This window comes from Perca flavescens, chromosome 16 (assembly GCF_004354835.1).
Source record: "Perca flavescens isolate YP-PL-M2 chromosome 16, PFLA_1.0, whole genome shotgun sequence".
Taxonomy (NCBI): domain Eukaryota; kingdom Metazoa; phylum Chordata; class Actinopteri; order Perciformes; family Percidae; genus Perca; species Perca flavescens.
In genome coordinates, this window is record NC_041346.1 from 7,224,795 (window position 1) to 7,247,774 (window position 22,980).

The window sequence follows — 22,980 nt, forward strand, 5'->3', positions numbered from 1 at the left end:
TGCCTGGGATTGTGGGGTAAAATATGTATTTGTTTCAATTCTGTAACATAGACGAAATGAGTGGCACATAACGTGAAGTAACATGGCATTTTGTTTTGTTTGAGTTTTAACTTGTCCAGTGGGGCAAGTAAATTTCTCTTCCACTTGCCCTACAAAAAATCCACTTGTCCCGGACAAGCCTTAATGTCGAGCCCTGCTGTGTATTAACACCAGATTTTTTTCAGCACACAGAAAATAGAGAGCTAGGTGGAGAAATTCACTGAATCTGACAAAAAGTGTATTGGATTAAATTAATATACCTTTAACTAACTATACCTTTTAACTAACAACTTAATCACTGATGAGCACGGCTCTCCGGCGGAACCCAAGTCACCCCAGTGAGTGAGAACTAATGCTCTGTTTGCACTGTTGCTATTAGCACTGTTTAGCAATCCCCGTTTCCTCCCCCCTCTCTCTCCCTTTTATCCAGTGATCAGTGGTAGGAGCACTACACACACACGGATACACACACACACACACACACACACACACACACACACACACACACACACACACACACACACAGAAACGTTTGTTTTTAGTTTTAAAATGGTCTTTATATGGTTTCCTTTTCAGGGGCAGCAAATGTCCAGGTACATGTTTGTAGTGGACAAAAAGATAGAGGATCTGACTTAAAACAATCTATGAAGCATTCTGTAAAAAGGGACTACCGTCTTTACCCTGACGGCGGCGGTGAAGGGGCCGGTGGCGGTATGGTACAGTCCGCTCTTCCTGGTCGGGGCACCCGTGCAATGCCGGTGCGCCGATCCGACAGACGTCCTCTGCGCACTTTTCGGTGTCGACAGCCTGCCCTTTTTGCTTGGGTCCAGCTCGCTGTCCAGCCCGTCTAACCTCACGCCGTCCTGTAGGTTTCCACCACCGTCTAGTCTCGCCTCGCCGCAGCTCGTTTCCACAGCTCACTCTCCTGCTGCTCTTCCCCACCAGAACACTTTAAACTGCCTCCATCTCGCGTCTAATCCCGTCATTAGGAGATCCACTACCGGTGTGCTTGGAGCGCGTCCTCGTGCCAATCCAGCATCTCCCCTGATTAGGAGATGTGCCTCAGGTGTGTTGGGGAGTCGCAGTGTGTGTGCCAGGCAATCAAAACACCAAAATATATACAGTACAAATAAGAAAACACTAGCTGCCTGGCTACACTTAGTGACATATACGTGCTGCCTCCTGTTTATGCCCAGTATATGAGACTCTTCATGAGATATGCGGTTTGGGCGTGTTAGTTTAAACGGAGATTAGTCCTTCCGCTGGAGCTAAAAACACTTGGCACAGAGATCGCTTTTGGCTCAAAACTCCGCTCAAAAACCAAAATCGTAGCGACGTTAATGCAGCCTTTGTCTCTTTGTAATCCGGCCTAATCATCATCCTCCTGCTCTGTTTCCACCACAAAGCGTTTTGTCTGTTCCAGATGACAGCAGCTTGTTGAATCTGACCCCACACCCGCTGATCAGACAGAGGAAGAGGCGCTTCCCCGGCCTCTGCTGCATGGTGTCTGGCTGAGCACCTGAAGGCAGCACTACACTCAACACACATTTTTTTTTCCTTTTTTTGTTATGTATATAAGAGTCATTAATCACCCCCCCCCCCCCCATTATCTGAAATTGTAATCTTGTAGTACCTGTTATCTAATTCTGTGGCATTTGTCTTTTTCATGTTGATGTTAACTTTTTTTTTTTGCTGGTTGGTCATTTTGGTTCTTCTGCGACGGTTTGTTAATTTCGGGATTGGATCAAAGTTGGGCTTGGTTATTTATTTTTAAGACCCCTTCCATGTAGATGGTACGGTACGTGCTAGGGCTGGGTATCGCCAGTGATTTCGCAAATTGTTTTGATTCCGATTCACAAGGTCCCGATTCGAAAACGATTCAATGTCAATTAGGTCAGGGGAAATTTCGGTGACATCGCCAATTTTGCTCGGATGTAAAAGAGATTTGCAGCGATCTCGTGCTGTACGTTGTACAAGCAGACAAGAAGCAACCCTGTTATAGTTGTCTAAGTGCACCAGGTTAATGTTTACATTAAGAATTGACCCCCAAAAAGTTAGTTTAAAGACCTCATATTATGCACATTTTCAGGTTCATAATTGTAATTAGAGGTATTACCAGAATAGGTTTACATGGTTTAATTTTCAAAAAAAAAACATATTACATGTATGACATAACATGTACAATCACATAAGGCTTGTATCGTGTGGACGCACCACAACAGTGTTGTTGTCATTACTCAGAATTCCTCATGGGGGCGACAGAAACTACGCACTGTAGCTTTAATACAATTAAATTATTTCAGGATTTTTATTAACCGAAATCAGATCACTCGAACAAAGATGGATTTTTAATTTGAGAATGGATTATTTTACCCAGCTCTAGTACATACACAATGCCCAGTGGAAAGTGTTGCATTAGCTGTCAGTACTGGATCAAATGAAGGATAAATATATTGCGGGTGAACAGGTACAGTACCATAAAGACACGGGCACCGGTCGGGTCGGGGTTTCAGTTTTAGAACTCCCAGTTTCTATTTCTTTTATTTATTCTGACATAAGCAGCCATCCCTCCTTATCTTTCTATTTTGTGCCATTTTATATAACGAAAGAATACAAATGTACATATTCAGGCTATGCACTGGCATTTTCCATTTCCAGTTGTCTCACTGTGCTTGTGTCGCACCTCCATGTTTTGTCGTGTCACGATGTGAGATGTTTAAGCGCCATCAACCTCCCGATGTATTCCATCTGAACGTTGTTTAGTAGAGGCTCTTTGCCAGGCGAGTCTCTACTTGCCTGCGTGGTCTGACACACTGTGAACCGAGCAATTCATCCACAGCGTTATGACGCATACATCTAATTGGCTACTATAATTATGACGTCTTGTTCTCTATAGAAAAAAAAGGATTTAAAAATGTATTCCACATTGCGTGTAATAAATAATCAATGAAATAAATTAAGCCCCACCTACTTTTTGTCGCTTTTTCCAAAGTTTTTGGTGCTTTTTTTTTTTTTTTTTTTTTTTGGTGCTTTTTTGACATTTTTGACACCTTTTCCGGCAGTTTATGCACTTTATTCAATGCTTTAGGCACTTTGTTTTAACGTTTTTGACGCTTTACTCAATGTTTTGCCTTTTACGATGTTTTTGTCACTTTTTCAGACAATTTTGACGCTTTTTTTTTTTAAAACTTTTTTTGGCGCTTTATTCAACGTATTTGTCTCTGGCTGAGGAACTTTTTTGATGAACTTTTTTGGGGCTTTATGAGGGCCTTAAATGTAAGTGAGAAGACTACAGTATATGAGACATGCAATAATACAGTCAAAATATTTGACTTTTTCTCTTAAATAAAAGCATTTCGATGAACATGTCCGGCCCTTGATGTGATCCTCATTTTCCAGTCTGGCCCTCTGGGAAACTGAGTTTGAAACCCCTGCTTTAGATCATTTAGTTGACCCCTGAACATTTCCTATTGACCAACACTTTAGTCCACAGCAAGGCTCCTCGGCTAGATATGGTATATAGAATCAAAGATTTTGAGCATAAAGTTGTAAAATCAATGTAATGTAAGAGAAAAAAAAGTCAAACTTTAATAAAAGAAAATCATAACATTCTGGTAATAAAAATTATGAGACGTTTCTTTTCTTGCTTCAAAGTGAGGGTGTGTAATCTAATCTGCCCAATCTTTGTCATAACATGAGATTTTGTTGACTTTCTTACCCGAATATTAAGACTTTGTCTTGTAAAATTGAAACTTGTAATATTATGATTGCTCTAATACTCGTCGTGAAGAATAGCTGCGTCATCAGTATGTCCGTTCGGTCTAACACTTTAATATTTTGGGGTCTAATGATCATTGCGGCCTCTATGGTAAAACTAGCTGGGCGTTAAGGGTAACTTTTTTTTAAACTAGACCCTATTTTCCCATGTTTTTGTGTCTGAGTGACTGATGGGAACAACCATTTTTGAAATTGGTCCAGCATTAAAGGACAATTCCGGTCGATTTCAACACGTAGCTCTGTTTTGTAAATTTGGAGTGCTGTCATTAGCGAGAAAAATGAAAACAATCGCTGTTCCCTACACCATGTTATCCTCCTGCTAGCGTTAGCACCCAGGAGGCTGAAACGGGGCAAGTTTTAAAACGTGCTTTTAGCCTCTTAACACGTGAAGAAAGAATTGCACGAAAGTTGTGCTAATTAAGCTCTGTGTAGTTCCGGTGTTGAGACGGCAAGACGAGTGCTTCGGGACCATTTACAAACTACAACACCGAAAAGAGATACAAAAATATTTTCTAAAATGGGTATATGCTTATTTTTTTAAAGTAAGTGCTGTAGTACAACTAGCAGGAGACAAATTATAATTGAGGTAAGTTTGGAGACACTACCTTATTTAATCATTAAATTAATAAATATTTTTGTTGTAGGTCTTTTCGGTGTTGTAGTTTGTAGACGGTCCCTAAGTCTTCTCTCTCAACACCGGAGAGAGTTACGCTTTAACAAAAAGGTCTATCTCTGTATGGATTCTTTCCATAATGTCGTCAGACACTCAGAATAATAATCTGTCAGTGGCAAAAACAGCACTTTTAGTGGATTAAATTGATTATGCACATTTGCCCTGTAAGATTACATTGCAGCCCGCTTAATACTGGAACAATTACTCTTAGACACCAGTGCATGGGAAAATAGGCCTGCCAAAATCACCCTTTAAGTGGTGTTGTACTGTATATGAATGTGCAGCATGTCATCAGCGGCCTTCTCTGATTTTTAACTTTCAGCTTCAGTTTTCCATCACAAGGGCTTCGCAGATGTCCCACACTCCAAACAGCAGAACTAAAAAAGCCACACAAAAAACTAATTGAAATCTACGCATTCATTTGACGCACTCCACTAGAGCCATTTGCCCGTTCAGTGTAAGTGTAATTTTGTAATTTGTGACTTTTTTTTAAATTAATTTCTTTACTGTAATCTAACGTGGTGTTGTCTAAATTGCTAAATTCTTTCTTTTGGCATGTTAAACAGCTCAAGACATTTTATAATGTGAATAAAGTTTTATATACAAGTAAGATTCTATTATATGTTTGTATTGTCTTTACCTTAAAGGGATAGTTCAACATTTTTGAAATAGAGTTATTTGCTCTCTTTGTGAGTTTCCAAGTGAGACGAGCGGCTCAGTACCGATCTAATGTCTATGAGTGAAGTACAGAGCTGTAGTCAGACTATGGTTAGCCTAGCTTAGCATAAATAGTGGAAGCAGAGGGAAACTGCTAGCCTGGTTTTGTCCAAAGTGAAAACGTGCCCACCTACACCTCTTAATACACAGACATGAGCCTGATATCAATCTCCTCATCTAACTCTTGGAAAGAAAACCAATAAGACTACTCTCGAGATGGTGAACTATTCCTTTAAGTAATCATACAAGAGCAGCACACAAAAATAAATGATTTACTTGGAAATGAAATGCTAATATTTAATGTTTTTGACAATCGTGCTACTGAATCCAGTTGTATTTGCCCTTTCAGTGATTTCGGTGTCAGTCTAATAATTCCAATTTTGTCCAGTTTTCCTCCAGTTGTGCATCTTCTGATCGCAAAAATTCACATTCAGTTTTTTGATGTCTTCAACCAACTTGAGAGGTTCCGCTATCTTCATTTTCTTCAAAATATATGAATATTTGACGGCATCTGCCTCATTCTGCACCATTTCATCTGTTAAATTACTAAATGAATGCACAACCTTTGGCCATGTCCTGTCTCTATATCTTTTGTAACACTTTGCATACATTTTTCCTCTTCTCATCCCAAAAGTCTTGGAAAAATTAAGCTCGAACACCAAACCCAATCACAATATTTCATTCAATAACTACTATATGTCAGAATGTTTCAATCATACACTATAACCTATGGATGGATGGATAGATAGATAGATAGATAGATAGATGATAATTTAGAAAGTGTAAGTAAATTATAAACTATTTAGATGTACATTTATCCATATACAGTAATAATTTAGACATATACTAATGGTAAGCGAGTGTGTTATGTTTTAGAAATATTTATTAATACAGCAATTCAGGTAGTAGAAGAAGACATAGTTTATTAATCCCCCAAGGGAATTGTTACACATTACACACAGGCCTGAAATACACACACATGGCCTGGTGTGTGTACACGTACACGCACTAATAGAGAGATGTCAGAGTGAGGGGGCTGACCACGGACAGGCGCCCCCGAGCAGTTGGGGCTTCGGTGCCTTGCTCAAGTCCACACTCCGTACTTGGTCCATACCGGGACTTGAACCAGCGACCTTCCGGTTCCCAGGCCAAATCCTTATGGATTAAGCATTTACTACTAGTGATTACTATTTGTATGTGACTTCATCTAAAGTGAGAACTATACTATCTATGTCTCTCAAAGCATTTACAAATGAGACTGATCAGAAGTCTCAGTCATCGTCTAAACCGAAAAAGGGAACTATATATATACACAACACAAAGTGATATAGAACATAACATATGTGTTGCAAAATGCAAAGAATGTACTCTAGAGAACAAACATACCTCTCAGCCATTCATTCATTAATAAGAAAACAACCCCAAAACACAGATTGTGCTTCAGAAGAACATGTCTGGATACAAAAATTTGTAACATTTGTAACTGGAATGTTGATATTAAATGAAAGTAAACCTGTGCAATCTCATATAAAAAAACATTGAGAGTACCAGTGCAGATGGATAGATATTTGGACTTTATTGGTCTCAAATTGGGAAATGATTCTTAAGTGCAGATTGTGCAAATACTTGGAGCGCTAAAGAGAATGTGGAAAGAAAATAAGTGTTTCCCCCCTCCCCCGCGCCCCCCCTCAGTATCTCTAACTGTCAAGTCTCAAACACAAAACATCTGGTTTACATCTCTGCAGCCGGGAAACTCCAGAGCTCTTTACTTCCCGTAACAAGGTGGGACAAAAGAGTTATGTAAGGAGTGATGCTATATCTTCTGATTATTTATTTTTTCAGATTACTACAAAAAGCAGTTGTTTTCGCACACCGATTGAGCAATGTAGGTAAAAAAAAAAACTACTGGATTCCCATGAGAAATCGCAGAGGGAGGTTTTACATTGCAGACTCGGCTCTGCCTGCAGTGCAGAGTCAACTCAGCGAGAGGACTCTTAACTGCACAAACTGCACTACACACAGGAGCTACAATTGTACGCATTCCTATCTGCTGAAGAGGACGTCAGTACATGTGGTGAGTCAGATTTAGCTTTTTTATGCATGTTTAGATCAGATTAGATTCAACTTTATTGTCATTGTGCAGTGTACAAGTACAAAGACAGCGAAATGTAGTTTGCGTCCAACCAGAAGTGCAAAAAAAGCAGAAAAGTGCAATGCGATATACAAAGTATAGACAGGTGGTGCATAGGCAGGACAAGAAATATATTGCAGTGTTATAAGAGCATAATAAATATGGCTATGTAATATGAACAATGTATGAACAACATGTACAGATATGTGCAATGCAGTAGCAGTGACATTATACTAGTAGTAAGAATAATATAGATATATGCAGTGTATTAGCAGAATATATAATAAGAAAAACAGAATAAATATGGATATACTGAATGAACCATATAGACAGATATGTACAGCTATGTGCAGTGTGGTAACATTGCTTTTTCATGCATGTTGACTGTACTTTAGAAAATAAAATGTAAGAGAAATAAAAACACCATTAACGTAAAATGTAATCGATTGCACCGTGACCCTTCTCTGTACTATTTCATTTATTTATTTTCTTTTTCTTAAATGCCTATTTATGCGTTATGTAAAACACTGAATTATTCCATTAATGAAATGTGCTAAAACTAGAACTTACCTTGCCTTGCCTAAAATGCAGTCTGATATATGTTTAGTATGTATGTAAAACATGTTGTATTGCATACAAAACTTTGGAAACTGAGTTTATTGAATAATTTAAATATGTTTAAAAAGAAAAAAACGTTTTTGAGTGTAGGGTTTCAGTTAATGAATGTCCTGAGTATAATCCTTGTGCTCACATGTTGAGTTTGTTAGGATGTTAAAATGTAATCAATGCAATAATTTTATTTTCTGCTCAAAAACAATCCAAGGGCATTTGACCTTTTTTTTTTTTTTTTTTTTTTTTTTTTTTTTTTAAGACGGGTGCCTTGGATTTTGTCTTGATGCTCACTGGATAATAATGTTAGCGATGTTTGTATTACTTGCAGCCAAATATCTCTAGGTTTCAACTGTGGGAGTAACTAGATTTTTTTTTTTTTTTAAGTTTTAAGATTTTTTTTTTCAAATCCTAACCCTTTATTTGATGAAGTTAAGACAGGAAAGGGGGGGAGACAGAGGGCGGATGACATGAAGCAAAGGGCCACGGGTCGGACTCAAACCCGGGCCACTGCGGTAAGGACTAAGCCTTAGTATATGGGGCGCACGCTCAACCAGGTGAGCTACCAGGACCCACCGAGACTAGGATACTTAATATAAAACAGGAAGTTTAGTTCAGAGTAAGTTAAGGGTCAGAATGTATTTAACTTACAGGATAAAAGAAGTCAGTCGTTGATTCTGGCCATCAAATTCCTTTCAGAGGAGGTGAAAGCAGTTTGAAGTTCTCTGATGGCTCCTTCCAGCTGGTTGGTCCTGCTGCTACAGTTGCTCAGCTGGATATCAGCTGGCCAGGCCTGTTTCTGTGACCGATACCCCTGGGGATCCTGGTCCGCCTGCTCCCAGACCTGCAACCACGGGACACAGCACAGGCACAGGTGAGACACACTGGCTCAGGTGAGACACGCTGACACAGGTGAGACACACTGACGTAGTGAGACACACTGACGTAGTGAGACACACTGACGCAGGTGAGACACACTGACATAGTGAGACACGGTGACATAGTGAGACACATTGATGCAGGACACACTGATGCAGGGGGTGAGACACACTGACGCAGGTGAGACACATTGACGTAGTGAGACACACTGATGCAGGTGAGACACACTGACATAGTGAGACACGGTGACATAGTGAGACACACTGACGTAGTGAGACACACTGACGCAGGTGAGACATACTGACATAGTGAGACACGGTGACATAGTGAGACACATTGACGCAGGACACACTGATGCAGGGGGTGAGACACACTGACGCAGGTGTGACACATTGACGTAGTGAGACACACTGACGCAGGTGAGACATACTGACATAGTGAGACACGGTGACATAGTGAGACACATTGACGCAGGACACACTGATGCAGGGGGTGAGACACACTGACGCAGGTGAGACACATTGACGTAGTGAGACACACTGATGCAGGTGAGACACACTGACATAGTGAGACACAGTGACATAGTGAGACACACTGATGTAGGTGAGACACACTGACGCAGGACACACTGATGTAGTGAGACACACTGACATAGGTGAGACACACTGGCGCAGGTGAGACACGCTGACGCAGGTAAGACTGATGAAGATGAGACACACTGACGCCGGTAAGACACCCTGACAAAGGTGAGACACACTGACAAAGGTGAGACACGCGGACGCAGGTGAGACACATTGACGCAGGACACACTGATGCAGGGGGTGAGACACACTGATGCAGGTGAGACACACTGACGTAGTGAGACACACTGACGCAGGTGAGACACACTGACAGTGAGACACGGTGACATAGTGAGACACACTGATGTAGGTGAGACACACTGACGCAGGACACACTGATGTAGTGAGACACACTGACATAGGTGAGACACACTGGCGCAGGTGAGACACGCTGACGCAGGTAAGACTGATGAAGATGAGACACACTGACGCCGGTAAGACACCCTGACAAAGGTGAGACACACTGACAAAGATGAGACACGCGGACGCAGGTGAGACACATTGACGCAGGACACACTGATGCAGGGGGTGAGACACACTGATGCAGGTGAGACACACTGACGTAGTGAGACACACTGACGCAGGTGAGACACACTGACAGTGAGACACGGTGACATAGTGAGACACACTGATGTAGGTGAGACACACTAACGCAGGACACACTGATGTAGTGAGACACACTGACGCAGGTGAGACACACTGACATAGTGAGACACGGTGACATAGTGAGACACACTGATGTATGTGAGACACACTGATCCAGGACACAATGATGCAGGGGGTGAGACACACTGACGTAGTGAGACACACTGGTGCAGGTGAGACACGCTGACGCAGGTAAGACTGATGAAGATGAGACACACTGACGCCGGTAAGACACACTGACAAAGGTGAGACACACTGATGCAGGGGAGACACGCTGAGGCAGGTGAGACACGGATAACAATGAGACACGCTGACAAAGATGAGACACTTCGATAAAGGTGAGACACACTGAGGTAGGTGAGACACGCACACAAATTGAAACTGTTGTGAAATGGAGCCAAAGCAATTTCTTTCCTCTTGCTGTTTTCAGTTATTGTGAAATACAACAAAGCTAATGCGGATGATGCCAACAGCTGCTGCATTTAAAAGTGATTTTCATACTTTTTTTCACAGGGCTTTTAATTATCGTGATGAATACTTCTGGAAGAGCAGCTGCCGTCAGCTGTGTGAGGAACATGACAGCAGAGCTTGTAACGAGCATGCCTGTCCCATCAACTGCCTGCTGACAGGGTTCGGGCTTTGGTCCGACTGCTCGCCCTGCGCCAAGAAACAGGCAAGGAACACAAATTGCACTGCACAAGCCCTGACATATTATTCCCTGTCATATCTGTGTCTTATCTCTATGCTTACAGACTTGTTTTTTTTTTCAGACCGGAAAAATGAATTGACTAAATGAAGTATGCTTAATGCCCGATGCAGAAATGAAGGAGCTGCTCACAGCTCGAAAACATTGTTATAATTTAGATATTTTTGGCGAGACGGTTCGAGGAAGATCTTAGAACACAAAAACAAATAGTATTTCATCTTCAGTAAAACGTTTTTGCCTTCCATGTAAAACAAATAAATAATCTAAGCTCAAATGTCCACTTTCTAGCTTTAGGAGCTTTAGATCATATTTCATTGACTTCATTCATGGAATGGAGCTTAATATTTCGCTCTGAGGTTCCATTGGCAGTGTCATTCTCGCTTTGATTAATATCCACATATATTGTATAATTTCCTGCGAGTATAGAAAAACGTAGTACATCTAAATACTTGCATAAAAAGAAAAATACTTACTGCATAAAAAGGGCAAAACATTATGACGAACTGTATTTAGTATATATGGGTAAATTTGATGACGAAAACAACCAGGGGTCGAGACTCATTAGCCCTGGACTCTCTCTGTCTTAATTTAGTTAAATTCAATGAAGCTTTATTGGGAGTTATTGGAATATACAAAAAAAGACTACATTAATAGTATATGATGCCATTTAAAAATTGCACTAGGCCCATTCATTCTATTCATTCATGCTTTTTGGCTTTTTCCCTTTCCTTTATTGTGTTATATAAATTTTTTGTGCACGTTATAGGTTTAGAAAGTTAAAATGCCCAAAGTCCAACCCAAAGGGACTTACCATCTCCAACAGAAAACATTGTTACAAAGTGACGAACGTGCGTCACTTTGTAACACGCGTTATAATGCTCGCCTAGCTGCTAGCGTGACACGCCCTCATACTCTGCTTCTGACTGGCTAGTAGTCCTTACCTAGCTACTGAGCATGTGCAACTCCCAACAAAGAGGGAACAGAAGTGAGATGTCTCACTCTGTAACTAAAACGGAGAGCTCAACACACAGGGTGAAAAGAGGAGCTGCAGCAATGTGCAGTACAACAAAAATATGGTGTTATTTGAAAATTAAATAATGTAAACCTATTCTGATATAACCTCTAAATACAATTATGAACCTGAAAATAAGCATAATATGAGCACTTTAAACAATCCATGATGTATAATTTGTCTGTGACTGTAGAACACTCTCAGAAACAATACTGAGGACGTGTATGTATGCAACCCTTCTAACCACTAATATTTTTTTTTAATAGTGATCAATTTTGATAAATAAGTCTGTGATTGTTTAAAAATTGAGATTTACAAGGTCTTTAACACATTTGTCCCAGATGCTGCGCACCGAACCATTACATCTACCGCCGGTTACTGCGTTGCGCAACTCTGAACCTCCTGCCGGCTGCTGCGTGGCGCAGCATTTGGTATTCGTCATCATTTTCATGACGCGTGCAGCATAGAACGCACTGTCATTGGTTCAAATACACATGAGGTGGGTCTTGTTGGTTTTTTTAAAGACCACGTGACCACCCAAATGTACGGTGGTTGGCTGAAAGTCACGTCAATCAATCAGACATACACGTGCATTTGTTTTTGAGCGAGCGGGAAAATGGCTACGGCAGAGGAGGATTTTGACAGCGAGGGCAGTGACATTGAGTTGGAAGATAGTGAGGAGTTTGAGTTGGAGAGGGAGGAGGATGGTGTTGATGAAAACATGCAAGATGATCCGTTGGATAGAGCACAGGAGTGGGGTGTGTGGGACACAGACACAGAAGGAGAGGAGGAGGATGACTTTCACGGATTCCAGGTAGACTGGAGAACCGAGGATTAGGGTTAGGCAGTTCAGTGTTGGTCGTTGTGTGTGTGCGTGTGTGTGTTTGCGTGTGTGCATATGCTCGATACATGTTTTGTATGCATTTTATTCTGTATAACTGAACATTTTATGTCACTCTTGTACGAAGCACATTGTGTTACATTAATTATAAATAAAGTTTGATTTGATTTGTTTTCTTGTGCTCTCTTCCGAGTTCCGTTCTCTTAGAGATGGTTGATAATGATAATAAATAAAATACAATAATGTTCATATATATATACTGTGACGTCATGAGAGGCTACTCAGTCAGCGGGGTGGCTCAAGTAGTGCAAGGAGACGAGGTTCAAATAATAACAAGGAATTTATTAAAGTTCTTGGAAGTCAATGAAAACATAACAGAATGCAGACTTCTTGTTGCTCTTTAAGGGCCAACACTTCAGGGATGTCTCTTCGGCATCTTGAAATCATAATTCTCTCCCTCAGGAAAATAAATGTTCTCAGCCTTACGGTAGTCCAGGCTGCAGCTCGTGGCCAAGCCAGCAGTAAGTCCTTCCAAATGTCTCTCACGTATTTCCACAGGTGAATACTTCCAACGGTGAGTCTTTTCCACAGATAAGTCTCTCCAACCCATCATATTCCTCATGGCAATAGTAGCACAGCGCTCTCGTCCTCCTGGTAGCCCAGCTTGGAGACCGTGTCTCCCCACCACACACAGACTTCACTAAGTGTGTGTCTATCCCTTACAAACCCTTCAGCTCATCAGCTCCTGATTTGTCACAGCTGTGTGGGAACATTGGCCACAGAGGGGTGGAGTTCCCGATTATACCAGCGGATGGAGCCATAGCCGTCTGTGCTTGCAGCCATCTCAGGGGGATGTAACGTCCGTCCAGGACACAGCCTCTCGTGACGTCACATATCCCCCTCCTCGAGACAGATGTCCTCGTCGGGCCAAAGGCAGAGAAGACTGCATCACGCCGGGAGAGGGCGTCCGCATTGCTGTGGTGCTTGCCAGCCCTGTAGACAACAGAAAAGTTAAATGGTTGCAAGCTCAAAAACGACCTGGTAACTCTGTTTGTTTCCCTGTTCTTGGCCATCCACTGCAGAGGGGCATGATCAGATACCACCGTGACACGTCGGCCCAGGAGATAGAACCGAAGGGAGTCCAGGGCCCAGGTAACAGCTAGACATTCTTTTTCCACCGTTGAATAGTTCTTCTCTCTTGGAAGTAACTTCCTGCTTAGGTAGAGAATGGGATGTTCTTCACCGTCATGTGCCTGGGCGAGGACAGCACCCAGACCTACCTCTGAAGCATCCGCTTGGACAATAAATTCCTTCTTGAAGTCTGGTGCCACCAGGATCGGACCGGAGCAGAGTGCCCGCTTCAGGTTGGCAAAAGCCGCCTCCGCCGCAGGGTTCCACTTTACCATTCGAGAGTGGCGTTTGGTCGTCAGCTCTGTCAAAGGTGCAGTTATGGTAGCAAAACCAGTAATAAAACGTCTATAGTAGCCAGCGAGGCCCAAAAATGACCTTACTTGCTTCTTGGTGATGGGCCGTGGCCAGTCCTGTATGGCCTGTAGTTTGGCTTCCTGTGGTTTGACCAACCCCTGCCCAATGGTGTACCCCAGGTAGTTTGTCTCGCTGAAGGCCAGCTTGCACTTCTTCGGGTTTGCTGTGAGGCCTGCTTCCCTGAGCGAATCCAGCACCGCTTGTACCCGGGGGTAGGTGGCTGGCCCAATCCGGACTTTGTATGACGACATCATCCAAATAAGCCGCTGCGTACCTCTTGTGGGGCGCCAGGACTCGATCCATCAGGCGTTGGAATGTGGCAGGTGCCTCGTGGAGACCAAACGGAAGCCGGGTATACTGGTAGAGCCCCTCCGGGGTGGCAAAGGCTGTCTTCTCCTTGGACGCCGGGGTCAGGGGCACCTGCCAATAGCCTTTTGTGAGGTCAAGAGTGGTTAGAAAACAAGCATGCCTCAATGTGTCTATTAAATCATCGACACAAGGCATTGGGTATGCATCAGACACTTCATTCAACTGTCAATAGTCATTGCAAAATCGTACTGAATCGTCTGGTTTGGGAACTAGTACAATGGGACTTGCCCAGGCACTGTGTGACTCTTCAATTATTCCCAACTCCAGCATCTTCCTTACCTCCTTCTGTATAGCCACTTTACGAGCCTCTGGCACGCGGTACGGGCGCTGGTTTACCGTTCGGCCAGGCAGGGTGCGGATCTCATGTTCGACCACTTCTGTGTGAACGGGAAGGGAGGAGAAGACATCCTGGTTTCGATCCACGAGTTCCAGGGCCATCTGTCGTTGATGTGGGGACAGATTTGGACCCAGCTGAACCTCATCTCGCGCCGGTTCCTTGGTCTCTGTGGGAGCTAGACAGCTGAACAACGCCTCTCTGGCGTGCCACTTCTTTAAGAGGTTAACATGATAAATCTGCTCAGTTTTTCTTTTATCTGGTTGCCTCACCTTGTAGTTTACTTCTCCCAGGCGTTCAATGACCTCATATGGTCCTTGCCAGGTTGCCAGGAATTTACACTCAACGGTTGGTACCAGGACCAGCACTCTGTCCCCCGGCTCAAACTCCCTGGGTTGAGCAGATCTGTTGTAGGAGGCTTGCTGTTGTTGCTGACTGACCTCCAGGTGTTCGCGCATCATGGGATAGATGGCCTTCATTCTCTCCCTCATGGCCCCGACATGCTCGAGCAGTGTCCGCTGTTGGCATGGCTGCTCCTCCCAGGCCTCTTTGGCGATGTCGAGCAGTCCTCTGGGTCTGTAGGAAAGTAAGAGCTCAAAGGGTGAAAAACCAGTAGAAGACTGAGGTACCTCTCTCACCGCAAACAATATGTATGGTAACAGCTGATCCAAGTTGCGCCCATCTTCCCCAACCGCCTTCCGCAGCATGGACTTTAGTTTCTTGTTAAAACGTTTGACTAGGCCGTCCGTCTGGGGGTGGTAGACAGAGGTTCTCAGCTGTTTGATCTTCAGTAAAGCACAGAGTTCTTTCATTACCCTGGACATGAATAGAGTCCCTTGGTCCGTTAATATCTCTTTTGGGATTCCCAGACTAGTTGAGAGAAGGAACAGCTCCTTGGCGATTTGTCTGGATGTAGCCTTCCACAGCGGAATGGCCTCAGGGTACCGGGATGCATAGTCCAGAATGACCAGAATGTATAGATGCCCCCTGGAACTTTTCGGTAAGGGCCAGACTATGTCTAAGCTAATCCTCTCAAAAGGAGTTTCAATAATGGGCAAGGGAATGAGTGGGTTTCTATATGTGGGCTTTGGCGCAACCTGCTGACACTCAGGGCAACTACGACAGTAGTTCTATCTCTTTGTGTACTCCTGGCCAAAAGAAACGTTGCATGATTCTGTCCTTAGTCTTCTCTACCCCTAAGTGGGCCCCTAGCGGGTGTGTGTGTGCTAGGTGGAGTACTGTGGCCCGATAGGGCTGTGGCACTAGGAGCTGTTCATGCACTTCATCATTTTTTTTTTTTTTTACTATGATACACTAACCCCCTGTTTACTGCGAAATGCGGGTAAGTAGGGCTTGTCCTATCACCTAATACTACACCTTCTAATACCTGCACATTTCTTAAGGCATTTGCAACAGTAGGATCTTGTAATTGAGCTGTACCATACTGGCCTGTGAGAGGGGGAAGCTCCTGGGTGCCTTGGACGTCTTCTTCACTGGAGAACGGAGCACTTTCCTGGGCCGCGTTCTCTTCTCCCGTGTCTGGACCAGTCTCTGTGTCGGTCTGGGCACCAGCCATCCCTATCAGAGCCTGTGCGGGAGTGAGTAATTCGGAGGACTGCACCAGAGCATTCCCAGGAGGAGTCTTGCCTCTCCGTTTCCGAGGTACTCGGGCTTTCCTCTCCTGAGACTCTCTCCAGAGTGGGTAAAAGGCTGGGCAGTCTTGTCCAATTAGGACAGGGACGGGGAGGGAATCAACCAACCCATTCAGTTCAGTAATGGGGTAGTCTCTGGTGTCTCCATGGACACAGGAAACTGGGAGGACTTTCCCTGGGGTCAGGCACGATGGGCCCACCAGGTCCTTACGCACCAGGGTGGCCCGGCTACCAGAATCCAGTAGGGCCTCCACGTCATGGTGACTCACAGTTACCGGGCAGGTGTGGGGCCGATCTGGGCCGCTATCTACGACTCCCAAGAGCAGAGGTGTCAATTCCAGGTCCAGAAAGTAAAAGTCCTGCCATATGTTTATTCCACCAATGAACTCAGCCAGCTGATTTTACTAATTAGTAGTGAAATCAGCTGGCTGAGTTCATTGGAATAAACACATGGCAGGACTTTTACTTTCTGGACCTGGAATTGACACCTCTGCCCAAGAGCGAGGCGAAACGGTGTGCGGGTGCTGAGCTGGAGGACTCAGCAGTGGGCATAGGTTCATCGGCTGTTTTCCCACACTGCCAGGAGATATGTCTCATCTCCCCACACCGGTAACACTGTAGAGTTTCCCCCTCCTGCTGGACTTGTCCTGGACCCGCCTGGTTTCTGGCTCCCCCTGGAGCCGGGATAGGTCCTGACGGGGCAGGGTTCAAGGCCTTAGGGTTCTTTGGACGGGTTCCTCCTGCTTGTGGTGGGGGAGTACTCCTGGGGTCTTTTCGGGAAGCACGCAGCATCTCCGCTGTGGCCTGGTACTTTTCCACAGCTTCCACGGTCAGATCAGCCGTGGTCAAGGCCTGTTGGCTAATGAACCGTTTCGCCTCATAAGGCAGGGCGCGTAGGTAACGATCCACCACAACGGCCTCCACCACCGCCACTGCTGTATTCCTCTGCGGATCTAGCCATTTCCTGGTGATCCGGACAAGTTCATGCATCTGCGCCCGAGGAGGCTGGTCTAGTTGGAAGGTCCAGCTGTGAAAGCGCTGGGCCATACCAAACTTTGTGAGCCCGTTTCTGCTGAGGATCTCGGACTTCAGGGCATCATAGTCGGTAACCTGGTCGGGGCCCAGGTCCCGAACAGCATTCAGCCATTCCCCGGTTAGGAAGGGGGCTAACAGTCCAACCCACTGTTGCTTGGGCCAGGCTTCCTTAGTGGCCGTGGCCTCAAAGGCATGCAGGTATGCCTCAATGTCATCGGCAGCCCCCATCTTAGTTAGAAAGTCACTTGCCTTTATTGGGCGGGTATTTTGGACGACAATCTGTCTCTGCAATTCCTGCCTTCAGAAGGTTGGCTTTCCTTTGCTCCTCCAAGAGCGCCACGTTTGCTTGCATCTGGGCTTGCTGGCCAGCAACAAGGGCTTTCAATATGTCCTCCATTGTAGTCGGCGGGGAGCCCACAGCCAACTCGGTAAACTTGACGAGCACAGCTTCTATATCCTCCTTTGACATGCACTAGTCACGCTTGAGCGTTGCCCGCATTCTCCACCATATGTGACATCATGAGAGGCTACACAGCTGTCGGCGGGGTGGCTCAAGTAGTGCAAGGAGACGAGGTTCAAATAATAACAAGGAATTTATTAAAGTTCTTGGAAGTCAATGAAAACATAACAGAATGCAAACATCTTGTTGCTCTTTAAGGGCCAACACTTCAGGGATGTCTCTTGGCATCTTGAAATCATAATTCTCTCCCTCAGGAAAATAAACAGTTTTTCTCAGCCTTACGGTAGTCCAGGCTGCAGCTAGTGGCCAAGCCAGCAGTAAGTCCTTCCAAATGTCTCTCACGTATTTCCACAGGTGAACACTTCCAACGGTGAGTCTTTTCCACAGATAAGTCTCTCCAACTCTTTATATTCCTCATGGCAATAGTAGCACAGCACTCTCGTCCTCCTGGGAGCCCAGCTTGGAGACCGTGTCTCCCCACCACACACAGACCTCTCTAAGTGTGTGTCTATCCCTTAAAAACCCTTCAGCTCATCAGCTCCTGATTTGTCACAGCTGTGTGGGAACATTGGCCACAGAGGGGTAGAGTTCCCGATTATACCAGCGGATGGAGCCATAGCCGTCTGTGCTTGCAACCATCTCAGGGGGATGTAACGTCCGTCCAGGACACAGCCTCTTGTGACGTCACAATACGTATAAATACAATAATAGCATTATGAATAAATAACAATAAATCTTGATCAGTCTGTCTCACATGTTGTCGCCACAGTTTCGGACGCGGTCTGTCGAGAGGCCGTCCCAGTTTGGTGGATCGGCCTGCAGCCCGGAGCTGATGGAGGAGAGAACCTGTTACCCCGCCACAAAGTGCCTGTTACCACCCATCGACTGCAGAGACGACTTCAAGTGTGAAAATGGTAAGTAGTGTTTTTACATGACTGGTGTGTGAAATAAGAAAAAGAAAAAAAAGCGTCACATCTCCTAGGTGACGTTGGTATTTACATTTTCTTGATCACTATTTTTTTCCAGATAATTTAAGGAATCAAATCAACATTTTTTTAAGTCACAGGATTTCTATTATCTGTAATCTGCTGTCACAACACACACACACACACACACACACACACACACACACACACACACACACACAGACACACAGAAAGACGTATGTCAACATTTTATCTTCTACAAACATCTTTTCTGCTGCAGGACGCTGCATCAACTCGACGCTGACATGCAACAGGCAGAACGACTGCGGAGATAACTCTGATGAAAAAGACTGTGGCGATTTTAAAATTGTGTGTCCAGTGGAGAAGAGAGTGGCCCCCGGGGCTGACCTGGTGGGAAATGGGTAAGCTAAAGTTCAAAAATTCCCTTCAGAGTTTACATCTTCCTGCTGTTTTCATAAATTACTTTTCTGTCAAGTGCTCTTCTGGCACGTTTCTCCTGTTAAAAGCATTTTTATAAGCAAGTCCTGCACTTCGTTTAGTTCAATTTAATTACATGTATGTACAGTACAGTAGTGCTTATTGCACATGAAACGTCAATGGGTTCTGACTTTTCAGTGATTTGTGTTTGAAGGTTTGATGCTCTAGCAGAGGAGCCAAGGGGAGCGGTATTGGACAACATGTTTATGGGAGGAAGTTGCAACCTCAAGAGGCCTCGGAGCACGACGCTCTACCACCGAATCCCTCACAACTTTGAGAGCTTTGAAATTAAGGTTGTATTATTATTTGTAACAATTAATTATGAAGCAATTAAGTAAAGGTAGCCTGGTTCCAGACTTCTGAATCACCGCCCACATCTCAGATTTGTTTAGTGGTTTAAAATAAAATACTGTAGGTCACACTTGTGCTGTGCCTACTGAAAGCAGTGTGAGTTAGATTTTTAGTTTAATGAATTTATGCTCAGTTAAACAACTTAATAAAAAGCTGAATTTACATCAGTTTAAAACATTAAGTCTGGCCCTATAACATCTTTTAATAAATATATATAATTACACATATGCACCCATATGTTTATGCTCACACTAGCTAGCTGTTCCATTCAGTGCTGTGTTGTACAATCTTTACGCGACTGGAGAAACAACCAACCAATCAGAGCATTCTATGCCAGAAACACCGTGACAAAAACATTTTGTAAACCACTTTGATAATGTGAAAGGGAGTAACTTTTCTTTTTACATTCAGAGCACCAGAAATAACAACTCCTAAATTAGCTTCAATCGTCGGGAAACCTTAATAACCTTCACTCCCAAACAGGAATAAGCGCACATGAACAATGCTGGATATAGTGAAACGAGATGGCAATACGTTTTTTGTTTGTAGGAAAATCAGACAATCCTAGTGGAAACTATTGCAACAATTTCTGTCAGCATTGCTGACTGCTGATCTGAGTTTCATGAACAAATCATTCATTTTGAACGACTCTTTAAAGAGTAACGAGTTAACTCGATCTGCATGTCCGTGTCAAATTTCATTTTACAGTTTTTGATTAATGTAGAGGTAAAGTCAGCTCAAATGACGAAACATACTCTTAATTGCCTCATCTTAAATGTAATTATTCTAATCTAAATAATTATGGCAATGATTTAAGGTCAAAACCTTACATACAGCCGCTGTAATTAAAAAATGTAAAACTTAATAAATAGAACTATTTATATGTTGACACTCCAAAGGAAAAGTGCCTCAAAAAGTTATTGTCATGCCCTGACCCTGAGAACATTTAGCACACTTCCACTGGGTTGACGACTATTTTGCTTGTGTTTATATGATTGTGGCATGGGCTGTAACAGAGTTGTTTATTTATTAGGCAAAAAAGCTTACAGAGCTTGTGGAATACAGATAACTCGACGCTCGCACACATCTCCCAGCTCAGCTTTGTGGGTAAACCAAAAGGATTAAACTGGTCTTCTTATCACTATCTGCTGTACTATATTTTTGACCACTAGGAGCAGCTATGGTCAAACATCTTCACATCCTTCACATAGAGCATTCAATCTAATAATGTGAAAGAATGTTCATCAGTGGTTTGCAGAGAACTTTTCAGCTTTGGCTTTGTTGTTACTGTTCTTACTGTTATTGACCTTGATTAACTGTTGTGATTGTAAAGGTTGGCGAGCTGGAGGACTTCAACAATGAGCCCCACACGCTGCACACCGAGCCTATCAATTTCCAGACGTCCAGATCATCTGAAATTGGACAACAAGGACAAGATGCCTTTTTCATCCCCATTATTTTTCTCCCCATGTTTTTCTTCACTGGGAGTTCTATGTCGAGTAGCAGAACTAACAAGGAAGCTTTTGAAGCTTCAAAGAAAACGGTGAGTGACTCAAACACCAATACACACATTTGTAGTAAGATACATGCTTCTTTCACATAATGCATTCCCTTATCCCTTATCCCATAACCCTAATATAAAGGATCAGACACATTTTACAAAATATCCTCTCTCAGAAGGTCTGAAATATGGTCCCCATAACACCATTGGTACAAGAGACACACACACACACACACACACACACACACACACGGATGGGAGATGTTTGTTGAAAAGTTAACTAGAGCAATAAATCCCCCATCCTTACATTCATTTCCTGGAGACTTACCCTAATCATTGTCTCGCATTGCCTTCCTCTACAGCGCCGCATAGGAAGGTCTGGCTAGTCCACACAGCATTCCGGGATGGGAGAGAAAATTGCATTATTGTCATTTCTTTGAACCAATTACAATTGTCATGGGCGGCGGAGCATCGGTGCCTCTGCAAAATAGCTTTGGGAAGGAACTTGTTTGGGTGGAACATGTATACGTTAAAGGTTGTTTTGGTCGTGCAACTGAAAAATCTGATACGACAGATAGTCTAGCCAGCTGTCTCAATTTACCCTGCAGTTAACCATAGTCCTTATAAATCAACCCGAGTTTAAAATTCCAACACAAAGAAACCAGAAGGTTACGGACATCCGGCCAAAAAGAGTGACCTGGCGGAATTTCCGGCGGCATCGGAGCAATCCCGGAAGTGGAATGTTGTGGATATAGACTACCCTAACCACGACCACTACTTGCCAAACCCTAACACTAGTCTGGCTCAATGGATACACATTGCTGGGCTAAAGGGAGATGCACCAGATGTCCCCACCCTTCTTGTTATCTCCACTATCTATTTTGCAAGGGCGTCGTTGTTGCAGCCGGGGCTTAGCGCCGCCCAGGGCGGTTGTGATTGGTTTAAAGAAATACAAACAAGTCAGAGGGTTTTTCCAGACTATACTCCAGCACTGACATGGTGCTGTGGAGATAGGTCTGGCAATGCAACCCATGCACACACCTTACTGGTTGCAGCTATACGCTCCTTTTTCATTCATGTAATTTCCTATCTTCGCTTGCGTAGGACTCCAAGTTTTTCCGGGTGCACCAGGTTCTTCCCATATCCACGTTCAAGTTGAGGGACCCGAGGGACCTTGTCCTGGCACAGCCTTTCCTCCAGTTCCTTCAAGCTCTTCCTCTGGAATACAACTACCCCCTCTACAGGGACATCTTCCAGCGCTTTGGGACGCACTACTACAGCGCAGGGAAACTAGGGGGCCACTATGACCTGTTGTATCAGTACAGCCGAGAAGAGCTTACCAGTTCAGGTACAACAGCACAGCCAGGTGGGGTGGTCAAAATTTTTAATGACACCCTGGGCTGCAGTGGTAACCCAAATGTCTGCTTTTTGATTCTGCGTAGATGTTAAAACAACATTTATTTTTTCTGATGTAAGCCATACTAATGTCTTCTGATGTTATAGTCTGAGTACATTTTAGAAAAGGTCAGGTACAATTATAATGTTCCCTATCAACAACTCCACATAATACTCTGTGATTTGGTCACATGGCTTTCCAAAACAATAGCATAAATATTTTTACCTGTTATTAGGTACGTGTTTTGTATTAGGTAAAGGGCAGAATCTATGTTTAACATTTCCACAAGAGTATGGAGGTAATTCAATTGTATTTATAGTATCA

At 43.7% G+C, this 22,980-nt stretch overlaps 1 protein-coding gene across 2 annotated transcripts in view; it reads left to right on the forward strand.

Moving 5' to 3' along the window:
- c6.2 (complement component 6, duplicate 2) overlaps positions 1–22,980 on the forward strand; it is a 46,810-nt gene that overhangs the window by 10,111 nt on the left and 13,719 nt on the right. Inside the window, exons 5-12 of one of the 2 annotated variants that reach the window (XM_028601606.1) lie at positions 2,105–2,128; positions 8,719–8,820; positions 10,604–10,763; positions 18,754–18,898; positions 19,191–19,332; positions 19,563–19,701; positions 21,093–21,302; positions 22,365–22,608. In XM_028601606.1, the coding sequence (XP_028457407.1) occupies positions 2,105–2,128; positions 8,719–8,820; positions 10,604–10,763; positions 18,754–18,898; positions 19,191–19,332; positions 19,563–19,701; positions 21,093–21,302; positions 22,365–22,608 (1,166 nt within the window). Of the gene's footprint in view, positions 1–2,104; positions 2,129–6,949; positions 7,281–8,645; positions 8,821–10,603; positions 10,764–18,753; positions 18,899–19,190; positions 19,333–19,562; positions 19,702–21,092; positions 21,303–22,364; positions 22,609–22,980 lie in introns of those variants that run through there. The other variant, XM_028601604.1, reaches the window with a different exon arrangement.